The sequence below is a fragment of the Coffea arabica genome, chromosome 7c (genome assembly GCF_036785885.1).
Source record: "Coffea arabica cultivar ET-39 chromosome 7c, Coffea Arabica ET-39 HiFi, whole genome shotgun sequence".
Taxonomy (NCBI): Eukaryota; Viridiplantae; Streptophyta; class Magnoliopsida; order Gentianales; family Rubiaceae; genus Coffea; species Coffea arabica.
In genome coordinates this window covers 35,963,067-35,975,869 of record NC_092322.1, presented here as the reverse complement: position 1 = coordinate 35,975,869, position 12,803 = coordinate 35,963,067, and the positions used below count along the sequence as shown (strand labels likewise).

Here is a 12,803-nt window from a genome sequence, read left to right as displayed (position 1 = left end):
AACTGGTACAAAATACATTTTACCTACCATTTTCTAGAAAATAATAGTGAAAAGATTTTCAGCATTAAAGTGCACCTACAAAACGGTTAATAATTGACTTACCATGACAGCACAAACAGCATCTAAGTGGTTCCTTGTCTTCATGTGTGTGTGTGTGTGTATATATATATATATATATATATATATATGCTAACCTCTGTTTTTGATCATCCCAAAAAAGAAGAAAATAAAGGTTCTCAATGGCTACTTTAATTTCTTCATCAAAAAGCATAAATCATTTGTGGCGCATACTATTGCTCTCTTTTCTTATTTTTACCCTCTTCAACTCCATGGTGCGAGCAGACAAGAGTTGAGTTTTGAGCAATATTTTTCACTTGGGAATATGGTGTTCCCACAATGTTTTGAAACTTGTACAGTTAATTGAACCGGTAAAGTGACTGGATTGAGGTTGAATCGGACATTGCGAAATCCGATATACTCCCCAGATTCCGATTAACAGCACCGACAAGGTGCGGGTGCTTGAGTCGAGCTCGAGTTGGATCGAGTCGAAATCGAGTTCAAGATATTAGGCTCGTGAGCTCGAGTATATATATATATATATATATATATATATATATATATATTTTTATTTATTTATTTATTTATTTTAAGTATGTATATATATTTTAATTTTTTTATTTTAAGTATATATATATTTTTTATTTTAATAGTAAAATTACATATATATCCTTAATATTTATTATTTATTAAGAAAAAATATTATTTTATTTATTTTTTAAAAATAAAATAATTATTTTTTATTTTTTCGAGCTCGAGCTTGCTCGAATCAAGTCAAGCTCGAGCTCGAACTCGAGTTCGAATTCACTAAAATTAAGTCAAAACTCGACTCGATTAGATCAAAACTCGACTCGACTCGACTTGTTTGCAGCCCTAAAACACCCACACTTGTGCATAGAATAATTGTTTCAATTGTTCCAGACTGTTATCCCATGGACTAATTTAAGACATCACTTGATAAAAAATTAAATATTTTTAAACACAAATAAATTTTTTAAATTGTAAATTCAAACAAATAAATTCATCTCAATTGTACCCATTTGATAAAAATCTTAAATCCCACACAAACCACAACCATATTCTAAAATTAAACAAAATGCATTGAGATTTTTGAAATTAAACAAAATATAATAGAACTACAAAAGAAAACGACAATCTTTGAGTTTGAGGGTGAGAAATATGGAGAGTTTGATTAATTTTTTTCGAAATTAGGGTTGGGAACAAAAGATTCTACTAATAAGGTTTATTATGTTTAAAACTTTAGGTTCAATTTTTTTTTATAAAAAAAAAAGATGGGAAAAATAAAAAAATCACGGTTCAATTCAGATTGAACGATTTGACCAATTTTTTAATGATTTTAACCGATTTTTATGAAAAGTCAACACTAGAATGAACTGGACCAGAGAATTGACCGATTCGCGGTCCGATTTTCAAAACATTGGTCCTCCAAGCTTTTAAAAGGGAGCTGATCCCTCCCTCAGGTCCTACAAAGGATCCTCCACCACCTCCGCTGATAGAGCCACTTGGGCCACATGCTTTACCCCAGGGTAGCGTATTTCCTAGGCTTTCAAGAGGAGTGCCTGTCACTCCATCAGGTCCGCCAAAAGAATCCACCGCCACCACCACCATTAGGGCCACTTGTGGATCAAAAATCCTAAATAATCGGTATTCCGGTCCATGAAACATGATTGAGTTGATATAATAATAGTAACTAGTTGCTATCGATGCCTAGATTGCATAACTTGGCGCTTGTTCAATGTGACTATCCAAATAAAGTTTTTTGCTTATCTATTGTCGTTAGCATTTTATTTGCTAGTCAATAAAACTAAGTGATTTTTCTTGCTGATGGTTGTGAACTTTTGCTTCTAATCATATACTATCTCAAATTAGTTTCTTTTTACATAAAGTTTCGTGTAATCCATTAGCGTGTGGTCAATCAAAGCCTCATCAACTCTTATATAGAGAACAATGTATTTGGCATAAATGTTGGCTGTGCATGTAAATTTTTTAAGTGATTATATATTTTGTCACGTTGAAAAATTTATGGCAAAGATTTTCTCCACTCAGTTTCTTCTCGTAAATAATGGTTCGTATTATTAACACGTCCAAAAATTACAAGGGTAAGATAGTTTTGGATCTTGTTGGATAGTTTATTACCCAAAAAGCGGTCTAAAACAGCCGAACAATCCCTGAAAATAAACGCAATGTTTGCTTAATTTGATTTTAGTGGAATTCAGCTGCTTTAGTCAACCAAAGGCAAATTTTGGATCTTTAAGAAGGTGAAGATAGATTGCCCTGAACCATATGTCCTGCTCATCTGACTCTGAAAAATGTTAGCCCTTTGTATCTTTCACGTATCCTCCCTCCTATTTTTGTGAGTGGAGGAGAAATCACATCTTAATGGTATACTTTGATTCGGATATTTCACTTGTTAATGCTATGTTGCAAGTATATGATTAAGCGTAAGAAAAAGAAGACAAATTTCTTGTGGCCTAGCTTAGGCCAGCTTGCATCCACCAATTGTAATTCAAAATATTCATATGGAAGTTCTATGTTAAAATTTGAAAGACGATTACATTTAAAACAACTACAATTAAAAATCATATCTACTACCCTGAAAGACATAAAAGAAAAATTATAATTAAATTATATAGAAAATCCTCTAAAGTTTTGAGATAAAAACCAAGATTATGCTGAAATAAATAAATAGAGTCTAATAAAGCTTTTAACCAAAAATGTCAAAATGACGGTTCAGTAGCCTGTAGGATTGAAGCCTATTACTCCATGCTGAAGGATTAGTTCACAATCTAAGTCATTGAACACATCAAGTTATACAGGACATTATGATGATCCTTTTTCTCCTCCTCAATTGGTGAAGGACAATAGGTTTTATTCATGAATCTAACCTTTATCTCCTGAATTGGTGAAGGACGATAGGTTTCATTCACAGATGTAACGTGCTCAATACTGTCATGCTCCTGCAACTTAACATTGAACTGAGCCCCATGTACTGAATAACAGTAGTTGTTTTTGTGTTTTGTGGCTTTGTGAAAATTTGTAAACAAAACAGGAGGACAACTCTCTTGTCAATGATTCTCAGGCAAATATAAAGTGATCCCCTACCAATCCAAGCTCAATTGGAGGACATCTAGATACTCCAATTCACCTAATATGCTTCTAGCAGCGTTTTCTTCAACAAACAATGCTGGAGTGCATTTGGAGTTGAATAGAATCCCGGACAAGCACCGTGTTCTATTAGAGTGAAGTTGCAAGAGGCTGTTTCAGCTGAAAATCTTTGTTTTCTTTCAGCTGATTGTCAGGAGATAAAAATGATTGAAGAAAGAAAGAGGCTAAGTACACAAATACAATGATGCTTGAAAGGCACACAGTTTTATGTAAGTAAAAATTTGTGAGATCCTGTTAAATAGATCCTACAACTAGCCAAAGCAACTCAAATAGTTTTGGTGTCTTAGAGGTTCTAGCCTCAGAGTTGCTGCTCATTGTCTTGTGCTTCACTATGTCCATTTGTTCATATGTATAAAACAAAATCAAAAGTGAACCTCAGCAGTAGCATAAAAATGATGTATGGAAAAAATTCCTAGATAGCTATCATCTGGTGACGAATGAGAGTTACCAGAGTAATTTAGGGAGAAAAAAAAATCAAGTTGTAACAGCTACTAATTTAGGGAGAAAAAAAAATCAAGTTGTAACAGCTATTAAAATATGACAGCTAAGTAGCATCAGCATGTTTCTTGCTACATGCTGAAGCTCATTTCAAGCTCCAGTCATTGAATACATGCATGTCAAATCAGTGGCGGATCCAGAAAGAATTCTCAATTGTGACAAAAATAACACTAAAATTTTTTACCTACTCTTTTTCTAGTATTTTAAGCAAAAAAATATTCACTAATAAGTTGAGATAAAAAGGTTTTTTTCTAGTTTACTTCAAATGAAACTTTATGGTCCACATATTTTTTCAGAATTTTAGTTCATGAACTAATTTAAAGAACCACGTAATTCTTTCACATCCTTCATAAAAAAACTTCAGGAACACACTTGAAATTATATCAAAATTTTATGGGTACTATAGGAATTTAAGGATCCCCCGTGCCCTTTCCTTAAATCCGCCACCAAGTCAAATAGAGCATTGTAATGACACTTTTTATCTCCTCGTCTGTCGCCTAATGAAGTAAAGGTGTTTCAAAAATGAAATCTTCCAATCAATTTCAAATTGCATGTTGATTCCTTTCTTGCTGCCATTTTTGCATTTTGAAACAAAAAGATATGCCCATTATCTGGGATAGCGCCAGATGGATGTAAAATCCTCAGTATACACAGCAGTGCTTTATCTTTTACCCCTCACATTACAAGCCATGATGCTATCCTCAAAATAGAACGTCATAGCAACAGGGCAGGATCATCTTACACAAAGAGAACCAAGTAAAATTAAACCAGACTATCTTATTCTAAGCTTTTAAGGAGCCTAAACAACGTAGCTGCTTCTCTCATCCTTGAAAACTCTATACAAAAGGCTTGGACTTCAATAAATAGATCCTGAACTGCATTGCAAATGGGTTTGACAACATTTAGTAAAAATAGATCAATGAGAATAAACCAAGGTTTCAGAGATGAAAGCTGCCATATGCACCAGGTAGTTAACACTTTATATTTGAAACAGATCAAGGTGCATAAAATTTGAGTTGAACTTTCATATTCATCGAGTCTTAAACAGAAAATGGAAAAGGAAACTTTGTGTGCAATTGAAAATATTCGAATCACAACAACCTGTTACGGTCCAGAGTTACCTGGAATACTAATTCCAAGTCATATGTTATTTCAGGTGACTGAAAATTTAGCTTGCAGGATCACTGCTTACCTGGTATTCTAACACCAATGAAATTTTTACCTTTAAATCACCTTATACATTTGTTGACTAGTACAGAGAATAATTCTAATAAGATATCTAATGTAAATTTTGCATGTGCAAGGAAGCGTAAGTCACTCAAGCGAGGAAATGTTCAGAAAGGAAAGAATTTCGACGTATAACAAAACCCCCTATAAATCAAAATCAACAGATGAAATAAATTATCTTCCGTAGAGTTAAGTTTTATCCAAGGACTTTTTGACTCAGCAATGGAGTCATTAAAATTTTACCTGTTGCCGAAAGAACCACTAGACCACAATTAACTGAATTAATTATCTTTACAACCACATAAGGTTCTAGCATTGCTCCATCTAATAATTTGCCAATCCATTTCATGTTGTCCAAGTAATGCAATTATTCTTACTAGTTATCCAATCATGTTAGTCACAAAGATGGTTGGGCGACTAAGTTCATCTTCCACGGTCTAAAGGTTGTACACAAAAACAAAACATGCATAGTGTCCTGCTGATACAAAAAAAGTAGTCAAGAAATAATGACAACGAGTTAGAAATTTAGAATAGGAGCAGAACCATCATTCAATACATACTTCATATGCAGGTACAGCTAATACTACAATACAGAGATGTAGTTAAAGGTTACACCAAATTTAACTCCATTAAGCGCTTACACCAAATATCCTTTTCAGCTTTTGGTTGCATTATTAGGTCGTCACTAGAAAGTTTCTTCATAATATTAACTACTTATGCATCATCCTCTATCGTTTTCTTGTCCCACAGCTGTCAATGATCCTTCCAAGTTTAATGCAATTGATGTGTTTCACGGTACATCGGGCGTTAGTTCAGGCTTTTGACCATAATTTCACTGTTCTAGTTCTTAGGTTTGGCTCAATGATGATTTGAACAAATTAACTGCCTTCAGATTACAAGTCTATTCAAACTAAAAACATGTTGACAAAACCCAATAGCAGCAAATAGCAGTGACCAATGCACCCCCCCAACGGAACACACCAAGTCACTAGCCAATCCTTGAGGGCAAAGAACACGCACACTCAAAGACACAGATGTGCAAAAAAGATGGACAAGAAATGCCAACAAAAAGAAGAAAACCAAAACCAAGAAGAAACATCAGTTATGTTATCAAAATTTTCACAAGTATGCCTAGCAGTTCAAATATCAAAGCTGAGACAATCAGAAGCCAATCTCAACTCAATCCCCCAAGCATGCATTTCTAGGAATATATAGATCATTACTAGAGGCCCACTAGCTCTATATTGAAAAGGCAAAAGGCATCACACATTCCATATTTCTCCTCACTCATTTCTTTTTAAACGTAAGCTTGAGAGGTATACATAATACGAGATAGAAGCAAGACTTGAAACACATTACCCTTCAGAAACCTTCTGCAAACATTTTAACTTCCCAAATCATACATTTTTTTATTTAAAAGGAAACAACTCCAACGTATTCATGACTGCAGGTTCTCTCTCTTTTTTAACAAACCACCAAGAGTAGGTTGGGGGTTCAGAAATAGATCTTTCATTTTATTATAGACATTTGACTACATCAAGAAGAAAGAATAACATAGCTCATATGCAATCTATCCAATGTAAGATTCAGCAAATTTGAAATTTTGGAATAAAGTTAATCTTTAGCCTAATTGCATTGTGAGTCACAGCCTAAATTGGCCAAAAACTCTGCAAGTAGATTGCATTCTCTACAGACACAGCTGAAGGTGAATCTATGTTCTGTAATCTGCCTCTTAATTTGGCAGATAATTTCATCGATTATGAACTAACCATTCATGATTTTCATTAGCATTTGTGAATCAACTTGTACATGAACCATCCATTAAACGAGGCAACTGGCAACACCTATGAATACCAAGCCAGAATCATGATGAATAGGTCAAAATTTACGGGCTTCAAAACGGGGTTGAAAAAATGGGGAAGTACATCAAAGAGTAGAGAGGACTAAGAACCTTGGTGTTCTCACACGAAGATATACAGTTCGTTATATACAAGTGAATAAATTCAGTTGGTAGTTCGACAGCTGTAGTAAGCCTGTTAACCACTTCCATTGAATGAAGGCTCATATCCATACTGACAAGAACAGTAAAATACCTGCATTTCATAAAAAAAATTTGTTGTCGGAACACTAATAAGATTAAGTTTCTTATAGTATAACGTAAAAAGATGAACATACTCTTCAATTTCAGGTGAATTTGCAGGCTTAATGAGAACTTCAACTGCTATGACAGGATTATTCTCCACAAGTTCCTGATAACCAAACAAAAGAACACTCACATTCAGGAAATTAACACATAGAACACATCGATATGCCTATAAAATAACATACTGGCAGCTTTCTTGGTGTCAGCCCACAGTGATATACGTAATAGTAAAAAAAAGGATTTGTTACTATTAATTTGTCAACGATTTCTTATTCTAGAAGCAAAAATAGGCTCTGAAAAGAAGTCTTTCCCACAGTAATGAATAGGCCTCCACACCAGGTTCATGTGGTTATCTAAATTCACTACACTCAGTATTTCATACAGCAGACAGTCCAATAATTCTTAGCACTCCGTATAAAAGTTAACTGAAAATACTGTCAGCTTTCTACTATCACTGAATAAACAAGTCAAAAATGCACTTGATGTGCATACTGCATAGATGAACAATCTTACACAGTGCATGATTATTTAAAATTGACCATTAATAGAGCACAAACAAAATCCTGAGAACAACAAATGCAATGAGGAGAAGACATATGCATGCTTACATTCACAAGCACAAAACTGAACGGGTTAGAACTAGGCTGCTGGGAAGAATACGCCTGGTGGAGAATTGCAAATCCAACTAGACGCTGTGTTGGTGCTTTACTCTGCAATAACAGGACATACAACCATTGATGATTGGAACTCCCCATATTAGGAGATTAAAAATGGCGAGAAAAAAATTTAACCTTCTTGTTTTCGTTTTTATTCACAAGCAAAAGAGAAGAAAAATATATCCAAATATCATTCTTCTATCTTTGTTAACAATCCCTGACACCCATGTACTAACAGATATCTTTTATGGAGAATAAGTATATTGTTGAATTTTAAAACCATATTTGAATTATCTATCCGACTGAATAAGTCAACTTCCTTTCTCCCAAACTTTGAACTACTTATCCATTCACCAATTACTTGATTTCCTTCATAGCTGCAACAACATCCACTAAACAGATCATTTCGGCGCAAATTTTCATCCTGTAATTAAGGTTTCAAGGATTCCAGCTAGCTTCCCTCAAAACATTACCTCCGATACAGCCAGATCCTCAATGAAATCCTAGGTACGAGAATAGGAAATTAACATCTTATTTTATTATTAATGCAGAAAGCGCAAACTCCATGTTCTCTGAAGACGCCGCTCGCCAAAACAAGTAGGGAATGGAAATAAACATAATGGTAGCTCCTCCATTTTCCTTTTCATAGTGTACTAATCGCTGCCTGACAGTCTTGGTGATAACCGCCCCCGAAAACAAAAGGATTTAATACTGATAATTTCAACAAGAAATCAACAGGTAGCCCCATCACCTGATTGCTGAAAAGGTATCGACCAAATAGAATCAACAGAGTTCAGACACAGATGCATTAATGCAGAACATAAAAGGGCGAAAAAAATCTAGTACATATCCTAAATGAAACAAGAATCTCAGCTGACGTCTCGAATTGGCCAAGAATAATCTCTTACATAGTTCTACTGCACCGTAGCAATCACTTTTGAGGAAGAAGAACAGCATTGTGTGTAGGGAAAACAGAACAACAATCAAATTGCAAAATCAGCTTGGCAGAGATGTATTCATCCAACCCATTCGAATAAGTACCACCAAAGAGCTTGGAGGCTCGTATATACACGCTTATGAGAACAAAAAGGGCCACTACAGCTCCTTAAATGAAATCCCTAAACCATTTCTTCTACATGTACAAACAAAGTATAAACAAGCCAATCCTATCTTCAATGAAAGAATTGACGAAAATGGGCCTGCATGGATTTGTTTTGTCATGTACAAACTATCAAAAAATATGATACGCACGTCAGATTTTCTTTCTGTCTTCTATCTATTTCGCTTAACCAAGAAGTTACCAAATTGTACAACAAGAAGAAGACCGTTCTGGATCTTCATAAATCATTCAACTCATATTTCTGCATCCATTGCCACAAATAGCTCTCTTCGCAGCCAATTCTGTTCGCCAGCAGAAGTATATAAGGTCACGGAAATGTCAGCCAACTTCTTGCTGCTCAATCGAGCCCTCGGAATTCTCACTTGCCTTGGAGCTTGTTCAATCATTAACTCATCCACATTTTCAAAATCAATAGCATTTGGAAATCCGAGTGTCTTCTTGGGGGTGCTATCTGCAAAATGCCATCGCTTTGCAATCAAAGTCTGCATTTTTGTTTAAGAAATCCAAATCAAAATCAACCAATGCTCAAGACATGTTGAAGAAAGCACTCAAATTTTAAATTAATTTAATTCATAGAGATGTATAAAAGCTTACCGCTTCTCTTATCGATTTTGACACAAAAAACAGCCTCTTCAAATCATCATGTTCAACACCACACAATGTCCTAATCTGTAGGACAAATATAAATCCCAATCTTGAGTAATAACATTCAGCCCAAAAGGTAACCTTAAGATTAATTTCCTGATGTGACCATCCAAAAAAGCCCTCATCTTTCACCAGTAAAGCAAAACGTAATTAGTGACCGTAAATGCAAATGCCCCTAAGAAAGCGGCATAACATTCACTTCAACTCTTAAGCAATTAAAAAAATTACTCCATAAAACCAAGCCAATAACTACCTTTCAGCATAATTAAAGCACAAACTGCATATCCAAATATGATTTAACACAGAAAGCTTAAGAACAACGCTCAGTTAAAATCGAATCACACGTGAGAGGGACAGGAGTAGAGATGTTTAGGTCGGATTATCATTATACCATATCCAGGGCATCTAAGCATATGACGGAATAGTAGTTCAAGTAATACTTCCTCATACTTCGTGCACAACTAATATACTTAGAACATTTTTTGCTGTTAAAAACTTAAAAATATGATAGGTTAGGTCATTTGCCAAGGATGTCTGTCATTACATCTAGACTAGTGCAGAAAAGAAAAATTACTTCAAAGGACCATTCTAAGCTTTTTGGTCGGATCAAGTTTTGGTAAAGAAGTAAGTCAAAACAACTAAAGAGATTGACTTGGTCTCCGGTCGGGTTTGAAAGCATCCACTAGTTCAAACACTTAAAAATAAGCGCTTAAAGTTTTCCTTTAATAATTTTGACTATCCTTATTTGGTTGGCAGATTAGCCCCCGAAGATGATGTATAAAATATGGATTAGGGGATACTTTGAATCAATTCAACTTACTACTAATTTGCACTATGGCATACTATTTTTTCCTTTTTTGATACTTTGCACGCTAATTTTTGTGTCACAACTTAGTCGCTGAATTTCGAAATTTTCAATCTTTAAATTAGTAGTTGTCCTCCGATTTTTTACTTATTCATCAATATTTTGAAGTTAGACACTTAAGATTAATTATTGAGCATTAGTGATGGTTGTCTAAATATCACATGTTCAGTCGAAAATCAAAATATGATCCAGGGATACGCAAAGCCAATTGCATGGTCATGCAATGTATACTCTTACGCATAAAACAGATAAATAATTAAATAAAATGTTTGCACATATAAATAGCATCCTTTTTTTTTTTTGGTTCAAATAAATCGAGCAAATTCGGAAGTTGCAGTCTGTACACCCTATAAGCTTAAATCTTTTTTTTTTTTCTAAATTTCCGTATAAGCTTATGTCAATGCATATATAGTCTGTGGTTTTTACTTTAAAAAAAAAAAAAACATTTGTGGGCTTTTGAGAAAATTAACAGGTGACTTGTCTTAAAAGCCAAGGTATAAATTTATTCATAGTTTTTTTATTGAATGAGGGAAAAGGCAAATAAAGCGATCACAGAGTGTACTCATATTTTTGTAATTGGGAATTTTCTCCCATCATCACATATCGCTTCTTCCATCATTCAATGATGGGAAAAACGGATAAATTGTCTTTTTACCGAAATCAAAACCAAAGAATTACCCATTTGCACATATCCATTTTATAGCTCGTGCGCTTGACGTGGCATTAGTAAAAAAGAAAAGGTACTAGTACAAAAAGAGTAGGATTAATTTGTGACCAAGAAAATATGTCCCGATGGTTAAAAGTAGTAGATTGACAGTGGAACGAGATGAATTCTACGCACGTACGCACTTCCAAAGACAGCTGAATTTTATCGGTGTATTAAATATCAGAAAAAGGAGAGATTGCCCTGAATAAAAAGAAGTATAAACAAGAACATTTTTTTAATCAAATATCAACAATAATGTTAAAATCAAGGGATAATTTCACTAACCTTCCTTGTAATGGTAATGATAGGGCAAAACCCACCGTGTAAGACTTAGTAGCAATTTTTTAAATGTTTGATAGCCATTTGACTTTATTGTTACCTTTTTTTTTCCTTTTAAATAAAGGCAATAATAACTTTGGCTTCAAATTTTGCTTAGGATGAGTGTCATTCTTTTAAGAAAGTTATTATAGCTTTTTTTTTTGTCCTTGAGAATGGAGGTAAATGTAACTTTTCAAATGAAAGGGAAATTAGGTGAAATTGTCAGAAATTTCTAGAGAGGTTTCTGAAATTATCCCTTATTAAATCAAGAAAGAAACTGGAATAATTGCGACAGATATTGCAGTACAAATTTTGAGCTCATCGGAAAGGTTAAAACCTTGGCGAAATAATCAAGTCCATGCGGTTGAAGGTACATATATTTCTATTATATGCAATGACTCAAAAATTGGAGCATCCAAAAGCTACTAGAGATAAAATGTTCAAAACTTTTTCCACTTTTTATGGCCCTTTTTTTTTTTTTTTTAATTTTTACTTAACATATGAAAATTTGATTACAAATAGCAAAGTTTAAATTCTCAAGAGGCAAGCTATTGTAAATTCTCAAGGACTTAAGAGTTAAATTTTACTTAGGCTTGAGATTATGCTGTCCAACATTTAAATAATTTAATTGCTACAAATATGATCAATTGCGGGAACATATTCAGACCAAAGTATGTAAAATGAACACCAATACGAGGCATAACATATCTTGGAAAAAGTCAACAAGAAATAAGTTCTACATTGAATAAAAACCAATATGATATTGCTAGACTCGAATCCTATAAACGGGAGGAGCAAAAACAGGTTCTTTTTTGGTAGAAGATGGTTGAAAAAAAAGGGACTGGAACAAGTAGTTAAGCGGGCATGGGAGGAGGAACAAACAGGCTCTAATATGTATAAAGTGCATAGGAAGATAGCAAACTGTAGGATAGCTATTCTGAAGTGGAGAAACAACTTCCAAGGCAATGCTAGAAAGAAAATTGAAAGCCTTAAAAAACTTTTGGGCGAACTCCAAAACATTGAGTGTGAGGACAAACAGGAAAGAAAAAAGGCTCTCAAAATGCAACTCAAGGAAGCTTATGATGAAGAGGAGCTCTTCTGGAGCCAAAAATCTAGAGTTCAATGGCTAAAGGAGGGGGATAGGAACACTCACTTCTTCCACTCGAGTGTTAAGGGTCGAAGGAAGAGGAACAGGATGCAAAAGATACAAAGGGAGGACAACTCTTGGACTACTTCAGATAAGGAAATTGGAGAAGAAGTTGTGAAGCAATTTAAAGACCTTTTCAGTAGTAAGGGAGTGAATCACTCGGATATGGTTCTAGAGGCAATATCACAGACCATCACAGACCACATGAACACAAAACTCACCCAGCCTGTTAGGG

General features: G+C 34.4%; 1 protein-coding gene and 1 long non-coding RNA gene across 2 annotated transcripts; both read right to left on the bottom strand.

Moving 5' to 3' along the window:
* Positions 1 to 7,025: 7,025 nt before the first annotated feature.
* On the bottom strand, positions 7,026 to 7,332 carry LOC140010727 (uncharacterized). Its single transcript, XR_011817831.1, has 3 exons — positions 7,297 to 7,332; positions 7,144 to 7,217; positions 7,026 to 7,061 (listed from the first exon to the last, which is right to left on the bottom strand). It is a non-coding gene; the product is annotated as an uncharacterized lncRNA (long non-coding RNA).
* Positions 7,333 to 9,120: 1,788 nt separating this feature from the next.
* Positions 9,121 to 9,980, bottom strand: LOC140010672 (F-box protein SKIP27-like). Its single transcript, XM_072057981.1, has 3 exons — positions 9,924 to 9,980; positions 9,482 to 9,556; positions 9,121 to 9,369 (listed from the first exon to the last, which is right to left on the bottom strand). The coding sequence occupies exons 1-3, from the start codon at positions 9,978 to 9,980 to the stop codon at positions 9,121 to 9,123; spliced, it is 381 nt and encodes a 126-aa protein (XP_071914082.1).
* Between the last annotated feature and the right edge of the window lie 2,823 nt (positions 9,981 to 12,803).